This window comes from Somniosus microcephalus, chromosome 6 (assembly GCF_052327205.1).
Source record: "Somniosus microcephalus isolate GS21.2 chromosome 6, FLI_Smic_1.0, whole genome shotgun sequence".
NCBI lineage: Eukaryota > Metazoa > Chordata > Chondrichthyes > Squaliformes > Somniosidae > Somniosus > Somniosus microcephalus.
The window spans coordinates 176,906,343-176,930,287 of NC_140992.1; the positions used below are offsets into that span (position 1 = coordinate 176,906,343).

At 48.4% G+C, this 23,945-nt stretch overlaps 1 protein-coding gene across 15 annotated transcripts in view; it reads right to left on the reverse strand.

Moving 5' to 3' along the window:
• LOC147116224 (protein MTSS 2-like) overlaps positions 1-23,945 on the reverse strand; it is a 69,067-nt gene that overhangs the window by 31,710 nt on the left and 13,412 nt on the right. For 4 of the 15 annotated variants that reach the window (XM_085990980.1, XM_085990991.1, XM_085990992.1 and 1 more), the window contains exons 4-8: positions 19,034-19,191; positions 17,390-17,497; positions 8,727-8,824; positions 5,458-5,668; positions 740-859 (exon numbers count right to left, since the gene is read on the reverse strand). In XM_085990980.1, the coding sequence (XP_085847106.1) occupies positions 740-859; positions 5,458-5,668; positions 8,727-8,824; positions 17,390-17,497; positions 19,034-19,191 (695 nt within the window). The remainder of the gene's footprint in view (positions 1-739; positions 860-5,457; positions 5,669-8,726; positions 8,825-17,389; positions 17,498-19,033; positions 19,192-23,945) is intronic. The other 11 variants (XM_085990979.1, XM_085990977.1, XM_085990988.1 and 8 more) reach the window with 6 other exon arrangements.

Consider the following 23,945-nt stretch of genomic DNA (forward strand, 5'->3'; position numbering starts at 1 on the left):
AAGACAGATCACTAGATTTTTGTTAGGTAAGGGTATCAAGGGATATGGAGAAAAGGCAGGTAAATGCAGTTGAGGTACAGATCAGCCATGATCTACATCAATGGCGGAACAGTCTTGAGGGGCTGAATGGCCTTCTCCTGTTCCTATATCCCCAGTGTCACTATCAAGTACTCCCAGGTTAGGCATGATACACTTAAAGGGTAAAGCTTGCTCTACTCTACCCCAACAATATGATTTAGTCCCAATCCCAAAAGAGCTGTTTTACTTTCCACATCAACTGACATGTAGTCTCCGAGTGAGACTGCCAATTGAATAACAATTGGTTTTTTTAAACTTATTTTTGTTCTAAACATAATACCGGCAAACCTCCCATATTATCAACCACGGTGAACCAGTGGATACACTAATGTGTGGTTTCTGAAGTGTGATGACTAAAGTGTGACAAGAAGTAAGTGTGATACTCACAGGAAATGAGCCCAATGTGGTTTAGCAACAACTGAACAAGGTGCTGGCAGAAGCATAATTCGCCTATGTACTGAATCACCTTCGTATCTAAAAAAGCAAAAACTTCAAGGCTTACAGTATCAAAAAGGGGAGTAGAAGTTCTCTCCAAACACACTGAAACAAATGATCATGGCATGTAGATTAACCCATTTATCCTGACTATGTTGTACGATTCTACTTGCTGGTTTTGCAGGCCCAGTTGGGAAAGAATTGGCGATGAGTATGGGTGATTCACCTTTTCGCCACCTGACCATGCTCCTGCTGTGGAGCTAGAACTAACCGAAGTGGGTGAGCTACACTCGCTAACCGACTGACACGTCTCCGATGCCTCAGAGGAAGCTGAGCTTGACGACTTCTGCCATGCATCCAGGGTCAAAGGGCACGATAAGGAGCAATAAAAGGGGAAGAGAGCAAATCTGGTTAGAATTTCAAGCATGCAGGGATGTCCTGCAAAGAACAGAGTCTGGACCAGCTGGTTTGTACAGTTCTAGTTCTGAAGGCTGTCAAGTTGAATGGGAGGGGACAACTTAGGCTATTGATAGCTTCCAAACCACATGGCCATGAGTTTACCTCAGAGCTGTTGAATCAGTTCAGCAACTTTGCCAGTTCTCAGGCAGCTGAGACGAGCAAACGAACGACTGCAACAATTTTAGCTCCAACTCAGCTCTTAATTATCCTAAAACTGTGCTGGAGTGGGCCCTAATGATCAGATATCTGAAGCCAAGGTAACTCTTCAGTTCCAAGTTGAATAGCCGAGTCAACGTGCTGATCTCCCAGATACCTCTTTATAAATCAAAAGAGCAGTGACAGTAATTGAGAGTATAAATGACCAATCACATGTAACATCAAAGCATTAATTGCGAGATCCAATCTGTACAGTGCAAAGGAGGGGCCAAAGGTAGGGAAGGGATTGGCTTTAAAGTGGTTTTGTGCTTAATTCTAAAGCTAATGTTGGCTCCTGCTATGCACCTCGCTGCCCTCCACAGAACCAAGCTGGAGTGTCACAGGTGGGAAGGAGACAGCAGAGAGGAAGATAGGGCACTGCCATTATCTAGGTTGGCCAATTTCAGTTATTCCCATCCCTGGTTGATCTTAGTATGCTACCATGGGGCCATTCCATGAAGTCCACAGCTAAAACAGTCTGGTTCAATGCCAACTGTATGTCAGTAGGATTGGGTCAAATGAGTTTGTGTACAATACTGTGTCAAGACTCTGTTTCACTAGGTATCGGTAAGAAGCAGCCTACTTTAATACAGGCTTATACAGTGCAATCAGCAACAGCATGTTATACACTTCAATCAACCTACATGTTGCCAGGGTTCCTAAAAGGTTGAGAACCTTTCTTAAGCCATAAACATTTCTTAATGTTCTGTAAGAAGCATTTGCTGTGTTTCAACACAAACTGTATTACAATATTTTAAAGTTTTAACAAACCAAAGCAAATGTCTGAGCAGAATGAATCCATAACCTATTGTGTTCTTTCGTGGGCCCCACATTATATTTTAATGGGAATTTAGAATGGTCTTGAGGAAGGCTTATTTTCAATAAGCGAAACACAATCCAAGCAACATACGCAATTAATGGTGCTTTTGCCACTGCTGGCCTGTATGAACCTTTCTTCTGGTAAATGCCTGGATAATTGCAGTAACTGTACTTGCATAAGTTTTGGCATTGTCATGAGTCCACTGTGCAGTGTAATAGGGGCACACCAGCAACAACAGAATTATGGAACATTTTATGGTGGAAGCCTATTGCAATGTGATCTGCTTTAGAATGTTTGTACTGTGAACATTCTCTGTCTATCGTGTGCTGTGGGTTTACAGTGTTTGTACTGTGAACATTCTCTGTCTATCGTGTGCTGTGGGTTTACAGTGTTTGCACTGTGAACATTCTCTGTCTATCGTGTGCTGTGGGTTTACAGTGTTTGCACTGTGAACATTCTCTGTCTATCGTGTGCTGTGGGTTTACAGTGTTTGCACTGTGAACATTCTCTGTCTATCGTGTGCTGTGGGTTTACAGTGTTTGCACTGTGAACATTCTCTGTCTATCGTGTGCTGTGGGTTTACAGTGTTTGCACATTGGATCCAAAATTGGCTTAGTGGCAGGAGGCAGAGGGTGATGGTCGAAGGTTGTTTTTGTGACTGGAAGCCTGTGTCCAGTGGTGTACCACAGGGATTGGTGCTGCGTCCCTTGCTGTTTGTAGTGTACATTAATGATTTAGATATGAATGTAGGAGGTATGATCAGTAAGTTCGCAGATGACACAAAAATTGGTGGAGTGGTAAATAGCGAGGAGGAAAGCCTCAGGCTACAGGACGATATAGATGGGTTGGTCAGATGGGCAGAACAGTGGCAAATGGAATTTAACCCTGAAAAGTGTGAGGTGATGCATTTTGGGAGGACTAACAAGGCAAGGGAATACACAATGAATGGTAGGACCCTAGGAAGGACAGAGGATCAGAGGGTCCTTGGTGTGCATGTACATAGATCCCTGAAGGCAGCAGGACAGGTAGATAAGGTGGTTAAAAAGGCATATGGGATACTTGCCTTCATTAGCCGAGGCACAGAATATAAGAGCAGGGAGGTTATAGTGGAGCTGTACAAAACGCTAGTTAGGCCACAGCTGGAATACTGTGTGCAGTTCTGGTCACCACACTATAGGAAGGATGTGATTGCATTGGAGAGGGTGCAGAGGAGATTCACCAGAATGTTACCTGGGCTGGAGCGCTTCAGCTATGAAGAGAGACTGAACAGGCTAGGGTTGTTTTCCTTAAGAGCAGAGAAGGCTGAGGGGGGACCTGATTGAGGTGTACAAAATTATGAGGGGCATAGATAGGGTAGATGGAAAGGAACTTTTCTCCTTAGTAGAGGGGTCAATAACCAGGGGGCATAGTTTCAAGGGAAGGGGCAGGAGGCTTAGAGGGGATTTGAGGAAAAGCTTTTTCACCCAGAGGGTGGTTGGAATCTGAAACTCTGCCTGAAAGGGTGGTAGAGGCAGGAACCCTCACAACATTCAAGAAGCATTTAGATGAGCACTTGAAACGCCATAGCGTACAAGGCTACGGATCAAGTGCTGGAAAATGGGATTAGAATAGACAAGGCTTGATGGCTGGCGCAGACACGATGGGTAGAAGGGCCTCTTTCTGTGCTGTATAACTCTATGACTCTAACATTCTCTCTGTCTATCGTGTGCTGTGGGTTTACAATGTTTGCACTGTGAACATTCTCAGTTTATCGTGTGCTGTGGGTTTACAGTGTTTGCACTGTGAACATTCTCTGTCTATCGTGTGCTGTGGGTTTACAGTGTTTGCACTGTGAACATTCTCAGTTTATCGTGTGCTGTGGGTTTACAGTGTTTGCACTGTGAACATTCTCAGTTTATCGTGTGCTGTGGGTTTACAGTGTTTGCACTGTGAACATTCTCTGTCTATCGTGTGCTGTGGGTTTACAGTGTTTGCACTGTGAACATTCTCTGTCTATCGTGTGCTGTGGGTTTAGTGTTTGCACTGTGGACATTCTCTGTCTATCGTGTGCTGTGGGTTTACAATGTTTGCACTGTGAACATTCACTTCAAATCAATTTTTGATAAGTTCCAATAATGTGAATATATGATGTAATGTTACCTCCAAGAAATATGCAAGTATTTAACAAAATGGCCTTGCTGTATATGGTGCAAACTGTGTGTACGTGATGAAGCCCTGTTCTGATGAATCATCTCTATCTAAATGTTAACCTGTTTTCTCTTAGATGTACTGTGGGAGTGCTGCACTGTCGGAGGTGCCGTCTTTCAGATGAGACATTAAACCGAGGCACCCTATGCCCTCTCAGATGGATGTAAAAGATCCCATGGCACTATTCGGAGAAGAGCAGAGGAGTTCTCCCCAGTGTCCTGGGCAATATTTATCCCTCACCCAACATCAATAAAGCAGATTATCTAATCATTATCAGATGTGGGACCTTGCCGTGCGCAAATTGGTTGAAATGTTTCCTACATTACAACAGTAACTGCAGTAGTTAATTGGTTGTAAAGCACTTTGAGACGTCCTGATGTTGTGAAAGGCACTACGTAAATGCAAGTTCTTTCTTTCTTCTTTCAATACATGTCCCAATTTAACGAACACTGGAGAACACACTATCTGCCCCTAATGAAGGGCAGCTTAGACGCCAATTTTCTTTATCAGGCAACCACCTGATGAAGCAAAGCTGACCTGGTAAAATGGTTCTTTCTGACTCTGGTTGTAATTAAACTATTTGAAAAACTGTATCCCAAAGCTGTGGGTTTCTCTAATCAGCCTATTCGTATATTTATAGATCCTGCTCCTTTGGGGCCTATCAGAAACATTGCACAATTATTCCAGTGACCAATTATTTATTTGATAAAACCCTTATTGCTGTGGCTTCAGTTACAATTTTTTTCCCCACAAATTCCATTTATCAGCCATGGCTCAGTTGGTAGCACTCTCACCTCTGAGTCAGAAGATTGTGGGTTCAAGTCGAGACTTGAGCACAAAATCCAGGCTGACACGCCACTGCAGTACTGAGGGAGTGCTGCACTGTCTGAGGTTCCACCTATTGGATAAGACATTAAATCGAGTCTGCCCGGTGAGTTCTCATTAGTGTCCTGGCCAAAATTTATTCCTCAATCTACAGCACACAAAAAAAAACAGATTATCTAGTCATTATCTCATTGCTGTTTGTAGGATCTTGCTCTGGGCAATTGGTTCCGCATTCCCTAACAATACAACAGTGACTACACTTCAAAAGTACCTAATTGTCTGTAAAGCGTTTGGGCCATATTGAGACTGTGAAAGGCACTATATAAATGCAAGTCCTTTATTTCATCTACACACCCACATTTAACCATGTTTTTCACACAGCACGACAACATTGGCCTATGTTCGGTTGAACATTTCACCTGCATGAATGCATAGACAATAAGCTAAGGTGCACTTACCTGGCTGGTTATATCCGATGGCATAGGGGATGGTGGTTTGGAGTACATGGCGTCCTGGGATATGAAGCCGGAGTCGTGCGAGGAGACACTGGAGAGCCGGGTGCTGGCACTGGCAGGCTGGGCCAAGCTGCGGTAGCGATAGTTTGAACTTGGTGAGTGAGTTTGGGAACCGCTGGAGCGGGAAGTGCTACTGTTTGTACTGTTTACACTGCTGGGGGGGAGGGGTGTGGGGGGTGGGTAGAAGGGTGTGAGGGAGGGAAGGTGAGGGAGACAATTTAAGATAAGATCAGATTTACAAAAAAAAAACAGACAAAGCAGGAGGGCTACACAAGGGTGGGCAAGGGTGTTAGCATTGGTGCAATGCACACTGGTTCTCACTTGGTACTTTTTTGCTATCTTCTCCCCCTCCCTTAGCTCCCCACTTATGTCAAGAGCTAAATAACACTTCTTCCACAGGTTGGCGAGATATCTCAAATGAACGCTAATGCACAACGCAGTCCCATGGCCACCAATCGCCAAAGGTCATCTCTTCCAACCTGTCAGGCCGCTCCCTTGTAGGTAAGAAAAGAAAGGCAGAGCTAGCCCGGTCCAAAAGAACAATATTGGCCGAGGCCTGGGTACAGATAAGCTACCAACCCACTCTCCCAGGGATGGTGGGAAGATGTTCTAGAAACATAGGGGGAAAAATTGAGTCGCGCCCCCGTCGGGCGCTAACTTCGCCAGGGCGCTACTTTTAGCCTCCTTCTTGGGGCGCTGCGAGGGAATATCGCGGCGCTACGTGCCGCAGTACTGCAGGCCTTCCTCCCCTTCTTAAAGGGGAGGGGACTTGCGCAGCGCGACCCGGGGCCCAGCTGGGCCACCAGGGATCAGAGTGCCGGCAAAAGAGCCCAGCACTCAAGAGAAGTACCGGGCTCACGGAGCACAGCCGGCACTCCGTGGGGGTGCTGCTGAGGAGGCCGGGTCAGCAACGGGGGCAGGTGCTGGCAGGCGGCCAGCAACAAAAATGGCCGCCCCCCCGGCACCTCACCTTTAATTAGCGCTGCCCTGGCCGCAGGTAGCGTCCGGCGGTAATTCAGGGGGTGCTACCGAAGATCGCGGCCAGGGCGCTGCATACGGTGATGACGTCATCGCCGGCGGTGCAGCGCCACGGGGCGCTAATGGTTATCGCCGCCGCTAACCTCCCGCTGAATTTCACGGGAGGCGCTGGTGCCACGCCAGGGCGCTAGTTGCTTGGTGCTAACGGGAGGCGCAAAGCAACCAAATTTTTCCACCATAGAAAAATAGGAGCAGGAGTAGGCCTTCAGCCCTTCGAGCCTGCTCCACTATTCAGTATGATCATAGCTGATCCTCTATCTCAATACCATATTCCCGCTCTCTCCCCATACCTCGTTATGCCTTTTGTGTCTAGAAATCTATCTATCTCCTTCTTAAATATATTCTGGGGTTTATTAATAGAGGCATAGACTACAAAAACAAGGAAGTTACGCTAAACCTTTATTAAATCACTGGTTAGGCTTCAGTTGGAGTATTGTGCTCAATTCTGGGCACCACACTTTAGGAAGGATGTCAAGGCCTTGGAAAGGGTGCAGAGGAGATTCACCCTTCAGTTATGTGGAGAGACTGGGATTGTTCTCCTTAGAGCAGAGATGGTTAAGAGGAGATTTGATAAAGGTGTTTAAAATCATGAACAGTTTTGATGAGGAGAATAAGGAGAAACTGTTTCCAGTGGCAGGAGGGTTGGTAACCAGAGGACACAGGTTTAAGGTGACTGTCAAAAGAACCAGAGGTGACATGAGGAAACATTTTTTTTTTACACAGCGAGTTGTTGTGATCTAGAATGCACTGCCTGAAAGGGTGGTGGAATCAGATTCAATAGTAACATTCAAGAGAGAATTGGATAAATACTTGAAGGGAAAAAATTTACAGGGTTATGGGGAAAGAGCAGGGAACTGGGATTAATTGGCTAGCTCTACCAAAGAGCCGGCACAGGCACGATGAGCTGAATTACCTCCTTCTGTGCTGTATCATTCTATGATTCTATGTAACACTGAAGAACATGCTCTTTAAATGGTGATGGGCACATCGACGCCAGTAAAATACCTTCAGCCAACATGCAGTAACTAATGCAGCTTGCAGGAGGTGGAGCATGTGGCTAGTGACACAGCTTGGCATCAACGCATCAGCCTAACCTTTGGGCCTTGGTCGTGCAAGGGACTGTCCACTAATGGATCTCTGAATCCTTCAGGTAACGTTTAGTGTACTTCCACGACTCGCTCACGACTACAAGCCCCATTTGGCAGCACTCCCCTGTAGTTTCTGGTGTAAACCAGAAAGGCAATCAAACTGCCCTCTTACTGAATCAGTAACCTGTTCAAATGGAAGTGGTTCAGTAAAATGATTGACTGGTTATCACTCACTTGCCAAATAAATTAGCTTAAAAAATCCACGGGTTGAATACATTTTCTAATTGGTTAGATTGGTGGTTGTTGTATACCAATTAAAATCAAACTAACAGTGGATCAGTCTGTTGCAGGAAACTGTAGGGTCCATGGACCAGAGTTAGCTGATGTTGGCATGCAGGAAAAGCTTCAAAATATTCAGTCACTTCACAATAGTTTATAGATTATATTAGAAGTTTATCACTCCCTTTCCCCCAGTAAGAATTCAGTTCTATTTTTGGAAAATTAGCCAACTTTTCTGTAAGAAGTTCCACTGAAACCACAGCAGCTTTGCAGCAGAAAAGATGCTGATCTTTTCTGAAGGCCCGCAGTGATGCTGCAACTTGCGCGGGACTCGTGGACACAAGCTGTCTGATCGTGAAGAGCTCCCGAGGCTGCTGGTTGAGAAATGATTCCCCACCATTCCATCGCATGCCGGCACTCGCTGCTCGGACTTCAGACTATGGGGGTGAATTTCCCCGGGCTTTTCCTGCAATCCTGCGGGATCGTACACGAGCAAACTCCCCATTTACGCGTGTACGATATTTAAATGGACCCAACCAACAGAAATCAGAAATGTTTGGACGGATCCCCACATGTGAATTAATTGCAATACTGTAGCCACCACTTTCTCACCCATTTTTCCAATCACAGGGAGCCATCTTTCTAAAGCATAAGAGCTGTGATTTCCTCCCCTTCCACACTTGGTGCTCCGAGCAGCCATGAAGCTTACCACAAAGCCCTTGCGATGTGAAATGCCCGAAGGAGAGAGGGTGGAATGGAAATATTACCTAACCAGGTGTGCTCTGCTGACCTGTCAATCATACATACCTGCACATGCTGGATTTTCGAGAGCTAGAGCTGCTGGGGGAAGATGGCGGGGTCTGATAGGACCAGCTATAGTCAGACCCCTTCAGGTCTTTAATCACCTGCATGAGAAACAAAGGGTGGAGTTACATCCGAGAATACAGGACAAATAAGGCCCTAAAAGGGAAGGAGAGTCCAGGGAATGTACCTTTTATTTGAGTATTTGAAAACATTTTTTTTAAATAACAAAATTCTCTTTTAAGGCTTTTTATTGAAAAACATCAGTTTTCTGACCACCTGTTCTGCAAAAAAAAACACACCACAGAAGAGGTCTGTAAATGCCAACTACTGTCTATAAACTAGAGGAGAACGTTAAACAAAGGGTGCTCCCCCTACACTATCCTTTCTCCCAAGGGTGCTCCCTCAGACTATCCCTTCTCCCAAGGGTGCACCCTCAGACTATCCTTTCTCCCAAGGGTGCTCCCTCAGACTATCCTTTCTCCCAAGGGTGCTCCCTCAGACTATCCTTTCTCCCAAGGGTGCTCCCTCAGACTATCCTTTCTCCCAAGGGTGCTCCCTCAGACTATCCCTTCTCCCAAGGGTGCACCCTCAGACTATCCTTTCTCCCAAGGGTGCTCCCTCAGACTATCCCTTCTCCCAAGGGTGCTCCCTCAGACTATCCCTTCTCCCAAGGGTGCACCCTCAGACTATCCCTTCTCCCAAGGATGCACCCTCAGACTATCCTTTCTCCCAAGGGTGCACCCTCAGACTATCCTTTCTCCCAAGGGTGCTTCCTCAGACTATCCTTTCTCCCAAGGATGCACCCTCAGACTATCCTTTCTCCCAAGGGTGCACCCTCAGACTATCCTTTCTCCCAAGGGTGCACCCTCAGACTATCCTTTCTCCCAAGGGTGCTCCCTCAGACTATCCCTTCTCCCAAGGGTGCACCCTCAGACTATCCCTTCTCCCAAGGGTGCTCCCTCAGACTATCCTTTCTCCCAAGGGTGCTCCCTCAGACTATCCTTTCTCCCAAGGGTGCTCCCTCAGACTATCCCTTCTCCCAAGGGTGCTCCCTCAGACTATCCCTTCTCCCAAGGATGCTCCCTCAGACTATCCCTTCTCCCAAGGGTGCACCCTCAGACTATCCTTTCTCCCAAGGGTGCTCCCTCAGACTATCCTTTCTCCCAAGGGTGCTCCCTCAGACTATCCTTTCTCCCAAGGGTGCTCCCTCAGACTATCCTTTCTCCCAAGGGTGCTCCCTCAGACTATCCTTTCTCCCAAGGGTGCTCCCTCAGACTATCCCTTCTCCCAAGGGTGCTCCCTCAGACTATCCCTTCTCCCAAGGGTGCTCCCTCAGACTATCCCTTCTCCCAAGGGTGCTCCCTCAGACTATCCTTTCTCCCAAGGGTGCTCCCTCAGACTATCCTTTCTCCCAAGGGTGCTCCCTCAGACTATCCTTTCTCCCAAGGGTGCTCCCTCAGACTATCCTTTCTCCCAAGGGTGCTCCCTCAGACTATCCTTTCTCCCAAGGGTGCTCCCTCAGACTATCCCTTCTCCCAAGGGTGCTCCCTCAGACTATCCCTTCTCCCAAGGGTGCTCCCTCAGACTATCCCTTCTCCCAAGGGTGCTCCCTCAGACTATCCTTTTCTCCTAAGGGTGCTCCCTCAGACTATCCTTTTCTCCTAAGGGTGCTCCCTCAGACTATCCTTTTCTCCCAAGGGTGCTCCCTCAGACTATCCCTTCTCCCAAGGGTGCTCCCTCAGACTATCCTTTTCTCCCAAGGGTGCTCCCTCAGACTATCCATCCCCACAAGGGTGCACCCGCAGACTATCCTTTCTCCCAAGAGAACTGGTTGGCGGACAGAAAGCAAAGAGTTGGAATAAATGGGTCGTTTTCCGAGTGGCAGGCAGTGACTAGTGGGGTACCGCAAGGATCGGTCCTAGGACCCCAGCTGTTCACAATATATATTAATGATCTGGACGAGGGAATTGGATGCAATATCTCCAAATTTGCAGACGACACAAAGCTGGGCGGGAGGGTAAGCTGTGAGGAGGATGTCGGGAAACTCCAGTACGATTTGGACAGGTTGGGTGATTGGGCAGAAACATGGCAAATGCACTATAATGTGGATAAATGTGAGGTTATCCACTTTGGTGGCAAAAACAGGAAGGCACATTATTATTTGAATGGCAATAGATTGGGAGAAGGGGAAGTGCAAAGAGACCTGGGTGTTCTTGTGCACCAGTCGCTGAAGGTAAGCATGCAGGTGCAGCAGGCGGTTAAGAAGGCAAATGGTATGTTGGCCTTTGTAGCGAGAGGGTTTGAGTACAGGAACAAGGATGTCTTGCTACAGTTGTACAGGGCCTTGGTGAGACCGCACCTTGAGTACTGTGTGCAGTTTTGGTCACCTTACCTGAGGAAGGACGTTCTTGCCATGGAAGGAGTGCAGCGAAGATTCACCAGGCTGATACCTGGGATGGCAGGAATGACGTACGAGGAGAGATTGTGTCGATTGGGCTTATACTCACTGGAGTTTAGAAGATTGAGAGGGGATCTCATCGAAACCTATAAAATTCTGTCAGGTCTGGACAGACTAGATGCAGGAAGGATGTTTCTGATGGCCGGGGAGTCCAGAACCAGGGGTCATAGTCTAAGGATAAGGGGTAAGCCATTTAGGACTGAAATGAGGAGGAATTTCTTCACCCAGAGAGTGGTGAACCTGTGGAATTCTCTGCCACAGTTCATTAAATATATTCAAGAAAGAGTTGGATATATTTCTTGAGGCTAAAGGGATCAAGGGATATGGGGAAAAGGCAGGGACAGGGTACTGAATTTAGATGATCAGCCATGATCACATTGAATGGCGGAGCAGGCTCGAAGGGCCGAATGGCCTACTCCTGCTCCTATCTTCTATGTTTCTATGCTCCCTCAGACTATCCTTCCCCACAAGGGTGCACCCGCAGACTATCCTTTCTCCCAAGGGTGCTCCCTCAGACTATCCTTCCCCACAAGGGTGCACCCGCAGACTATCCTTTCTCCCAAGGGTGCTCCCTCAGACTATCTTTTCTCCCAGGGTGCTCCCTCAGATTATCCTTTTCCCCCAGGGTGCTCCCCCTACACTATCCTTCCTCCCAAGGGTGCTCCCTCAGATTATCTTTTCTCCCAGGGTGCTCCCTCAGATTATCCTTTTCCCCCAGGGTGCTCCCTCAGATTATCCTTTCTCCCAAGGGTGCTCCCCCTACACTATCCTTCCTCCCAAGGGTGCTCCCTCAGACTATCCTTTCTCCCAAGGGTGCTCCCTCAGACTATCCTTTCTCCCAAGGGTGCTCCCTCAGACTATCCTTTCTCCCAAGGGTGCACCCTCAGACTATCCTTCCTCCCAAGGGTGCTCCCTCAGACTATCCTTTCTCCCAAGGGTGCTCCCTCAGACTATCCTTTCTCCCAAGGGTGCTCCCTCAGACTATCCTTTCTCCCAAGGGTGCTCCCTCAGACTATCCTTCCTCCCAAGGGTGCTCCCTCAGACTATCCTTCCTCCCAAGGGTGCACCCTCAGACTATCCTTCCTCCCAAGGGTGCTCCCTCAGACTATCCTTCCTCCCAAGGGTGCTCCCTCAGACTATATTTCCCCCCAGGGTGCTCCCTCAGACTATCCTTTCTCCCAAGGGTGCTCCCTCAGACTATATTTTCCCCAAGGGTGCTCCCTCAGACTATATTTTCCCCAAGGGTGCTCCCTCAGACTATATTTCCCCCCAGGGTGCTCCCTCAGACTATCCTTCCTCCCAAGGGTGCTCCCTCAGACTATATTTTCCCCAAGGGTGCTCCCTCAGACTATCCCTTCTCCCAAGGGTGCTCCCTCAGACTATATTTCCCCCCAGGGTGCTCCCTCAGACTATCCTTCCTCCCAAGGGTGCTCCCTCAGACTATATTTTCCCCAAGGGTGCTTCCTCAGACTATCCTTTCCCATAAGGGTGCTCCCTCAGACTATCCTTTCCCCCAAGGGTGCTCCCTCAGACTATCCTTCCTCCCAGGGTGCTCCCTCAGACTATCCTTCCTCCCAAGGGTGCTCCCTCAGACTATATTTTCCCCAAGGGTGCTTCCTCAGACTATCCTTTCCCATAAGGGTGCTCCCTCAGACTATCCTTCCTCCCAAGGGTGCTCCCTCAGACTATATTTTCCCCAAGGGTGCTCCCTCAGACTATCCTTTCCCCCAGGGTGCTCCCTCAGACTATATTTTCCCCAAGGGTGCTTCCTCAGACTATCCTTTCCCATAAGGGTGCTCCCTCAGACTATCCTTTCCCCCCCAGGGTGCTCCCTCAGACTATCCTTTCCCCCAAGGGTGCTCCCTCAGACTATATTTTCCCCAAGGGTGCTTCCTCAGACTATCCTTTCCCATAAGGGTGCTCCCTCAGACTATCCTTTCCCCCCAGGGTGCTCCCTCAGACTATCCTTCCTCCCAAGGGTGCTCCCTCAGACTATATTTTCCCCAAGGGTGCTTCCTCAGACTATCCTTTCCCATAAGGGTGCTCCCTCAGACTATCCTTCCTCCCAAGGGTGCTCCCTCAGACTATCCTTTCTCCCAAGGGTGCTCCCTCAGACTATATTTCCCCCAAGGGTGCTCCCTCAGACTATCCTTCCTCCCAAGGGTGCTCCCTCAGACTATCCTTTCTCCCAAGGGTGCTCCCTCAGACTATATTTTCCCCAAGGGTGCTCCCTCAGACTATATTTTCCCCAAGGGTGCTCCCTCAGACTATATTTTCCCCAAGGGTGCTCCCTCAGACTATATTTTCCCCAAGGGTGCTCCCTCAGACTATCCTTTCCCCCAAGGGTGCTCCCTCAGACTATCCTTTTCCCCAAGGGTGCTCCCTCAGACTATCCTTTCTCCCAAGGGTGCTCCCTCAGACTATATTTTCCCCAAGGGTGCTCCCTCAGACTATCCTTTCCCCCAAGGGTGCTCCCTCAGACTATCCTTTCCCCCAAGGGTGCTCCCTCAGACTATCCTTTCCCCCAAGGGTGCTCCCTCAGACTATATTTTCCCCAAGGGTGCTCCCTCAGACTATCCTTTCCCCCAAGGGTGCTCCCTCAGACTATCCTTCCTCCCAAGGGTGCTCCCTCAGACTATATTTTCCCCAAGGGTGCTCCCTCAGACTATATTTTCCCCAAGGGTGCTTCCTCAGACTATCCTTTCCCATAAGGGTGCTCCCTCAGACTATCCTTTCCCCCAAGGGTGCTCCCTCAGACTATCCTTCCTCCCAAGGGTGCTCCCTCAGACTATATTTTCCCCAAGGGTGCACCCTCAGACTATATTTCCCCCCAGGGTGCTCCCTCAGACTATCCTTTCCCCCAAGGGTGCTCCCTCAGACTATCCTTTCCCCAAGGGTGCTCCCTCAGACTATCCTTTCCCCCAAGGGTGCTCCCTCAGACTATATTTCCCCCCAGGGTGCTCCCTCAGACTATCCTTTCCCCCAAGGGTGCTCCCTCAGACTATCCTTTCCCCAAGGGTGCTCCCTCAGACTATCCTTTCCCCCAAGGGTGCTCCCTCAGACTATATTTCCCCCAAGGGTGCTCCCTCAGACTATATTTCCCCCAAGGGTGCTCCCTCAGACTATATTTTCCCCAAGGGTGCTCCCTCAGACTATATTTTCCCCAAGGGTGCTCCCTCAGACTATATTTTCCCCAAGGGTGCTCCCTCAGACTATATTTTCCCCAAGGGTGCTCCCTCAGACTATCCTTTCCCCAAATGGTGCTCCCTCAGACTATCCTTTTCTCCCAGGGTGCTCCCTCAGACTATCCTTTCCCCAAATGGTGCTCCCTCAGACTATCCTTTCCCCAAATGGTGCTCCCTCAGACTATCCTTTCCCCAAATGGTGCTCCCTCAGACTATCCTTTTCTCCCAGGGTGCTCCCTCAGACTATCCTTTCCCCAAATGGTGCTCCTGGCCTATATTTATCCCTCAACCAACATAACAAAAACAGATTATCTGGTCATTATCACATTGCTCTTTGTGGGAGCTTGCTGTGCGCAATTTGGCTGCCGCGTTTCCCACATTACAACAGTGACTTCAAAAGTACTTCATTGGCTGCAAAGAGCTTTGAGACGTCCGGTGGTAGTGAAAGGCGCTATAGAAATGCAAGTCTTTCTTTCTTTCCTCCAGTCTATCCTTTCCTCCTTTAAATATAAGCTTGCCATCACAAGACAGATACAGCTGAAGAAGGCCATTTGACCAATCTTAGCTCATACATTCAGATACAGACACCTCATCACAGCATTCAACTGTTTCTTAAATGATTCGAGGGTTTTTGCCTCCACTGCTCCATCCTGAAGCCCATTCCACATGTTCACCACTCTCTGTGAGAAGAGTTTCCTGATATCAGCGCTAACTTTGCCTGTTATTATTTTGAAGCTTGGCCTACTCTCAGGGTTTATTTTGAAGTAGCGTTCCTGATCTACCTTTCCATACCATTTACTATCTTATAAACCTCTATACAGTCACCCGTCAGACCTCCTTTCAAGGCTGAAAGGCCCAAGTTTCTTCAGTCCTTCCTCACACCCCAGACCTCTCATGCGAGGGATCAATCTTGTGGCTTTTTCCAAACCACCTCCCAGCGCTTGAATGTCTCCCTTGTGACTCAGCAAGCAGAACAGGACACAGTACTGAAGGTGTATCCTGATCAGATCACCATTCAGTTTGAACGTGACCTGCTTTGACTTGTATTGTTCTCGCTTCTCTGCCTCCCTTGTCCTTTCTGGGCCATGGTCTTCCACACCCCCAGACTGTTACAAGCTCCCAGGCCTTCAGCAAAGCAGCCTCTTCACCTCTCGTGCCCCTTGGGCTCTGCTGGTTGTGCACAGTGCTGTGTGTGAAATCAGGGGCTCGGCAGAATGCAGATGGGCAGCGAGGGGGTGTGAGGGCAATAAGCAAACCTGTGTCCAATGTGCTGGGGCACATGGTGGCGCTCCAGTACATCCGTTATCTCTAGTCTCGACTATTCCAACGCTCTCCTGGCTGGCTATTCTCTTTGCACCCTGCATAAATTGAGCTCTGCTGCCCGTATCCGAACTCGCACCAAGTCCCATTCACCCCTGTGCTCGCTGACCTAGAGGTTCCTGGTCTGACAACTCCATTATTTTAAAATTCTCATCCTTGTTTTCAAATCCCTCCATGGCCTCGCCCCTCCCTATCTCTGTAATCTCCTTCAACCCCACAACCCTCAGATCTCTGCACTCTTCCAATTCTGGCCTCTAACCCATTCCCAATTTTCTTCGCTTCATCATTGGCGGCCGTGCCTTCAGCTGCCTTGGCCCCAAGTTCTGCAATTCCCTCCCTAAACCTCTCCACCTCTCTACCCGTCTCTCCTCTTTTAAGGCGCTCATCTTTGACCAAGCTTTTAGTCACCTGTCCTAATATCTCCTTACGTGGCTTGGAGTCAAATTTAGATAGATAACGCTCCTGTGAAGCGCTTTGGGACGTTTTACTATGTTAAAGATGCGCTATAAATGCAAGTTGTCGTTCCGCCAAATTTGTGCCCAAATCATTCTGTGCTATTATTTGGCACCACTGTGATTCATTGGTATCCCCGGTGTTGGTGGCAAGGTGCTGTGAGTCACGGTTATGCACCAGGTTAGAGACGATTTAGGCTTTACCAAAATACCAAAGTCATTTAATGTCTTATAGACGTGTCCAAAAAAATTCTCCTGTGCAATTATAAAGTAAGTCTGCTGCCCACTAGAAGCAGATATTTGAAAAGTACACATGCCCAGCCCATGGGTAAAGTGTTACCAATGTATCTATGTGCTCCTGGCTGGTGATGCAGCTAAATAATGTACCTTATATATTCTTCACGGTGGGAATGTTGGTGCTGGGAATGGAAGAGCTTCCATTTCAGGCACCCACTGTCAACATCAAACAGCCCCATGTATAGTACGGGTTAGATACAGAGTAAAGCCCCCTCAATACTGCCCCATCAAATACTCCCAGGGCAGGTACAGCATGGGTTAGATAGAGTAAAGCTCCCTCTACACTATGCCATCAAACACTCCCGGGGCAGGTACAGCATGGGTTAGATACAGAGTAAAGCTCCCTCTATACTGTCCCATCAAACACTCCCAGGACAGGTACAGCACGGGTTAGATAAAGAGTAAAGCTCCCTCTACACTGTCCCATCAAACACTCCCAGGACAGGTACAGCACGGGTTAGATAAAGAGTAAAGCTCCCTCTACACTGTTCAAAAGCACAGGAGGGCCCCCCTTACTGCCCTCGAGTCCTATCCAATCCGCACATACCCGTGCTGTGAGTAAGACTGCCTATTCAGGGTTAAAACATCTGTTGTGCGGCCCTTAGCTCGTACGGAGGATGCTTAATGGGAAATTGCGCACTCCGAACACGTGGTTTGGGCATTGATTAAACTGTGGGCTGGGGGTTACGTCAATGCCAGCCACGTGCTCCCAGCGTGAAACAGGACCTGCCATAGTGGAACCTCTACCTCTTGGTGTCAAACGTGGGGCAGTTTTGTGAGCCCTCGCACACTCGGATCCGAGCTAAGCCTGCAAACACATTTCACATATGTCTTAAAATCGAACACACACACACATAACATACACAGACATACAACATACAAGTTAAATACAGGAAGTTGCGAGAGGATTGCTTACAGTCTGGGGTCTCCGTACATTTTGCGGTTTCTCCCTACCTGTTCGCTTGCCGGGGGCAGCTTGTGGGGTTCCGCGGTCTGAACAATGAGGTCATCGACGATCGCCTGGAGGTGTGTGATCTCCCCAAGCATCGCAATCTCCCCATCCTAGAAAAACACAGCGGGTTAAACCTGCCAGTGCTTGTTAAATCACTCCAATATCTGCACCCTGCCCCTCCCCTCACCGATCACCCACAATGATGCTGACTCATACAGGGGCACATGTCCATGGAAATGGGCAGCATTCCAAAACTTCAGAATAAATTCAACCTTGGGGGCATCATGGCCAAAAACAAACCTGCTCACACCCAATGCCCACATGTCCAGCATAGGGTCCCTAAGTAGCGAGCAGGAGGAGGAGACCAGACTGGTTTTTCTCCACCCCCCCTCCCCTTCTTAGGGCACGGAGTACAGTGTAGTGGTGCTCCGCTGTACACTGGAGGGTTAGGGCATGGAGTACAGTGTATTGGATCTCCACTGTACACTGGGAGTGATCTCCTGCAGTCTAATCGAGGGGTCAGATGGTTTATATATAGAATAATAATGGATACCCGGGAGTGAGTTACAGGCTGGAATCTAATCGAGGGGTCAGATGGTTTATATATAGAATAATGGGTACCTGTGGGTGAGTTACAGGCTGGAATCTAAATCGAGGGATTTGGGTGATAATATTTCATTAAGGTACAGTGAAGATTGTTTGTTTCATTTTGATTCCTTTGCTGACAGCAGCTTTAACAGGGGACACCGAGGGGGTAATGTTGACTTTGTGGACAGTCAGCAGCCCCTTTTACGTCTCTCCTGATTTTTATTTCCCTTGAAGCAATGGCCAACTTGCTATCACCTGTTTTACACTATTGCACAATGTCACAATTACCCCTCAAGAGTCCAATTTCAGTCAGTGGTTTACACTTGCCAACATCTCGTCAGGGGTGGGTGATTATGATTTAATCACTGCAATGTAATTGGGTAATAATCTACAGACCGGGAGATCAGAGAGTCAGGGCAGATAGAATGAATTAATTAGCATAAGCTGTCGGTACCAAAGTCAGATTAAAGGTGCTGAAATCCTCATATATTGGTGGGGAATGTTACTATTGGGGAATTGAACCATTTCTCATTTCACCCAGTGACAGTATCGAGCATTCCCAGGTCAGCTATAGCCCAGGTTAAATGCAGAGTAAAGCAGCCTCCACTGTGCCCCAGCTAACAGGCGGCGATTTCCTGCTTTTAAAGAACGGATTTCTGATTCAGTTACACCTCGGGATCAAGTGAAAACCTTCCCACATCTTCCTTAAGTCCCAATCTTAGGAGTGTGATATCCTCCCATTCCTACGTCACTCGTGATATGACCGCTCTGGGCCAATTTTGTGCCAAATTACTGCGGTACTGTACCAGGGGACACACTTGAGGCTGTGTTCAGGGTCAAGCTCAGTTCATGGGTGCCCCTCTGCAGTCAGCGGACAGGGGAGAGACTTTTATCCCTTAAGTTTGGGCTGGATTTGAATCCAGCTCAGAGATGACGGGCCAATGTGGTAACTCCCACATCGGACCATGAACACTGCTTATTCAGAGCAACGTTTCCTGTTCAAAGGTTTTTTTTAATCCTTCTCCTTAGTAGCAAGCTGGGCCCCGACAGGTCCTTACCACCACAGGCTGTAAGAAAGTGATGAAAGTGCAGAATCGGCCTCTCTCCTCGATCAGGGCCTTTCGCACAGCCTGTTTCTCCGTCTCCTCCAGTAGCAGGTACATGTCATTCACATCCTGGACCGCGTTCTCCACCTGCGGCCTCAGGTCACCTTTACCTGGATCGGAAACATAGAACACTAGGGTTTCACAGCAGACATACGGAGAGGAACAATTCCCTGTGGCATGCAAAGCTTAGTTTAACAAAGGCCTTTCATTGCGTTTTAACTGTTTAAATTGATCTGCTGGCACTCCAATCTGCTGTTATGGATTGCTAGTGCACAGCCTGGGGGTTCAGGGGGTGAATAGGAACGCAGGAACAGGAGTAGGTCATTGAGCCCCTCAAACCTGTTCCGCCATTCAATGAGATCATTGCTGATCTGTGACCTAGCTCCACATTTGGCCCATATCCCTTAATAACTTTGGTTAACAAAAAGCTATCAATCTCAGTTTTAAAATTAACAATTGATCTAGAATCAATTGTCATTTGCGGATGAGAGTTCCAAACTTCCTCCACCCTTTGTGTGTAGAAGTGTTTCCTAATCCCACTCCTGAAAGATCTGGCTCTAATTTTTAGACTATGCCCCAGTCCAAGAATCCCCAACCAGCGGAAATAATTTCTCTCTATCTAACCTATCAGTTCCCCTTAATATTTTGATATCTGGTCGAACCGTATTTTGGGGGGGGGGGGGGGGGTGGTTTTCATCACATGGCCTCCCGCCTCTAACCGCCCCCATGCTCTTACCCTAAGGCACACGATACGTCAATTAGTCAATGGCTGCTGCAATACCCACAATCCACTGCACTCCAAAACTACTCTATCCATGGCGTGGTTTTACCGGAGCGCGTGTGCACCAAGGCCTCATTGCATCCTGGGAGTGTTGCGGACCTGCATGTTTGTTGTGACTTCAGCCGCAGAAGAAAATGGTGGAGCACAGATGGTCTCCCTGAAGGAAGGGGCTGAAAAAACCCAGGCAACCGGTTACACACCACTAACAGAGGCCTAGGGACAGGCTGGCAGCCTGTCCTCTCAGTTAGAGGCAGGGAAATGGCACAGGGTCTTAGACAGGGTTGAATTTTCACTGAGAATATAGCTCACAGTAGCTGATGTTTCACCATCATAATCAAACAGTTTTATGTTTCAAAAGCAGGTCAGAAAATTAAAAATAATTCCTGAAGTAACTTCCTCAAGGAGAATTGGAAGGGAAAAAGCAACAAGATAACCACAAGCAATTAAAAATAGGGGTGGGAGATGGAAAGGGAAAAGAAAGAACATTTATTTAGTCCACCAGTAATTTAAAATCGTATTTTACACTAACAAAATTTGAATTATTGGATATTTTGAATTATTTTACAGATAATTTGAATTAAGTGACTTTGAATTAAGAGGCCCTGTAATGTGCCAGCAGTGCCACCCACAGGTCATTACTAGTGCTGCTACCAACTCTGAGCCACGCACAGCTTTCAGTCCCCTTAACTGGTGCACCCAGAACCCTTCCATCACAATTTGAGAAAGAGCAAAAAGTGGCTCAAATTAAATGTGCTGGGAATGGATTGACTATCACTCACTTACCCCGGGGCAGCCAGGCACTACTGCCTTCTCCCCTCAGTATAGTGACTGCACTTCAAAAGTCCAGTAATGTGCTTTGGGACATCCTGAGGTCGTGAAAGGTGCTATATAAAAGCAAGTTCTTTCATTGATGATGGATTTCAGTTCATGTTTTCTTTTTACAGATCAATCTTTTTTAGGTTTTGCTATTTATTTCTCCCCAGTCTTTCCCCCTCCTCTCCTGAAGGTGTGCTGGACTCCCTTTTTTGAGTACGGTCCCACAGACAGCAGTGTACCTCACCCAAGTGTGACCTCAGACACTGAGTGCTGGCAGGCGAATCAACTGTGGAGGGCATCGCAACAGAAGCCAGTCCTCTCCTCATTCGACACCAACAAACCCAGACCTACCAGGAGGGGGCAGTGGAGTTCTGACTGCCCCCACCATCCCATCGCTGGGGCAATGAAGCTAATTATAACACTCCTATTGCAGCCCCAATTGGGCTGGGGACAGATTGACACGTTTAACAGTAGAAAATCATGCAGGTTTCAATTCAAAAATACCTCACATAAACTCCTCCAGCAGTTCAAAATTAAAATTCTGACAAGCACTGGACACATTCACAGCTTGAAAAGACAACTATAAACACTGTACAGAGTCACTGCACCACAAGGCATTCTGAGACAGTCATGCAACAACTTTGATTTCCCCAGAGCACGAAGCCCACACGAACCAGGGTAGCACAAAATAACGGCAAGCCAGACAGTCCGCCCATGATGCAGCAGTCCACAGGCAAATGAAATCGCTATTGAACAGTCAATGCAGCGAGCAAGTGCTAGAATACGGGCCTGTTAAGCAAAGCTTAATGGCCACAGTTGTGCAACACAACCCTCAACCCTCAGCGAGCACCATCAAACTTTCCCATTGACTGCTCTCAGAGTCAGCAAACACTCCCAGTCATGTACAGCCTGAGTTAGACACAGAGTAAAGCTCCCTCCACACTGTCCCATCAAACACTCCCAGGGCAGGTACAGCACGGGTTAGATACAGAGTGAAGCTCCCTCTACACGGTCCCATCAAACACTCTCACGGAAGGTACAGCACGGGTTAGATACAGAGTAAAGCTCCCTTTACACTGTTCTATCAAACACTCCCAGGGCAGGTACAGCACGGGTTAGATACAGAGTAAAGCTCCCTCTACACTCCCTCCACAGCAGTGTGGTTGACTTTTAACTGCCCTCTGAAATGGCCTAACAAGCCACTTAGTTGGAACAAACCGCTACGAAACAAAATAATAAAAATGAAACTGGACAGACCACCCGGCATCGACCTCAGCATCGGACACGGCAACGGCACACCCAGCCCAGTCAACCCTGCAAAATCCTCCTCACCAACATCTGGGGACTTGTACCAAAATTGGGAGGCCTGTCCCACAGACTAGTCAAGCAACAGCCTGACAGTCATACTCACAGAATCATACCTTTCAGCCAATGTCCCAGACTCCTCCATCACCATTCCTGGGTATGTCCTGTCCCACCGGCAGGAGAGACCCACCAGGGGTGGTGGCACAGTGGTATACAGTCGGGAAGGAGTGGCCCTGGGAGTCCTTAACATTGACTCCGGACCCCGTGAAGTCTCATGGCTTCAGGTCAAGCATGGGCAAGGAAACCTCCTGCTGATTACCACCTACCGCCTTCCCTCAGCTGATGAATCAGTACTCCTCCATGTTGAACACCACTTGGAAGAAGTCCATCCCTAATTGCCCTTGAGAAGGTGGCGGTGCGCTGCCTTCTTGAACCGCTGCAGTCCATTTGGTGAAGGTACTCCCACAGTGCTTTTAGGGAGGGAGTTCCAGGATTTTGACCAAGCGACGATGAAGGATCGGCGATATACTTCTAAGTCAGGATGATGTGTGACTTGGAAGGGAACTTGGAGGTGGTGGCGTTCCTATGAGTCTACTGCCCTTGTCCTTCTAGGTGGTAGAGGTCGCGGGTTTGGGAGGTGCTGCCAAAGAAGCCTTGGCGAGTTGCTGCAGTGCATCTTATAGATGGTACACACTGCAGCCACGTTACGCTGGTGGTGGAGGGAGTGAATGTTTAAGGTGGTAGATGGGGGTGCCAATCAAGCGGGCTACTTCGTTCTGGATGGTGTCGAGCTTCTTGAGTGTTGCTGGAGCTGCACTCATCCAAGCAAGTGGAGAGTATTCCATCACATTCCTGACTTGTGCCTTGTAGATGGTAGAAAGGCTTTGGGGAGTCAGGAGCTGAGATACTCGCCACATAATACCTAGCCTCTGACCTGCTCTTGTTTCCACAGTATTTATGTGGCTGGTCCAGTTAAGTTTTTGGTCAATGGTGACCCCCAGGATGTTGATGGTGGGGGATTCGGCGATGGTAATGCCATTGAATGTCATGGGGCGGTGGTTAAGACTCTCGTTTGTTGGAGATAGTCATTGCCTGGCACTTCTGTGGCGCGAGTGTTACCTGCCACTTATCAGCCCAAGCCTGAGCGTCGTCCAGGTCTTGCTGCATGCGGGCAATGGACTGCTTCATTATCTGAGGAGTTGTGAATGGCGCTGAACACTGTGCAGTCATCAGCAAACATTCCCATTTCTGACCTTATGTTGGAGGGAAGGTCATTGATGAAGCAGCTGAAGATGGTTGGGCCTAGGACACTGCCCTGAGGAACTCCTGCAGCGATGTCCTGGGGCTGTGATGATTGACTTTCAATCACCACAACCATCTTCCTTTGTGCTAGGTATGACTCCAGCCAGTGGAGAGTTTTCCCGATTCCCATTGACTTCAGTTTTACTAGGGCTCCTTCATGCCACACTTGGTCAAATGCTGCCTTGATGTCAAGGGCAGTCACTCTCACCTCACCTCTGGAATTCAGCTCCTTTGTCCATGTTTGGGCCAAGGCTGTAACGTGGTCGGCAGCCGAGTGATCTTGGCAAACCCAAACTGAGCATCAGAGAGCAGGTTATTGGTGAGTAAGTGCCGCTTGACAGCACTGTCGATGACACCTTCCATCACTTTGCTGATGATTGAGAGTAGACTGATGGAGCGGTAATTGGCCGGATTGGATTTGTCCTGCTTTTTGTGGACAGGGTCACAGGACATACCCGGGCAGTTTTCCACATTGTCGGATAGATGCCAGTGTTGTAGCTGTAATGGAACAGTTTGGCTAGAGCTGTGGCTAGTCCTGGAGCACAAGTCTACAGCACGATAGCGGGGATGTTGTCAGGGCCCATAGCCTTTGCTGTATCCAGTGTGCTCAGTCATTTCTTGATATCAGAGTTAGATACAGCCAGGGTCTTACTGAATGGC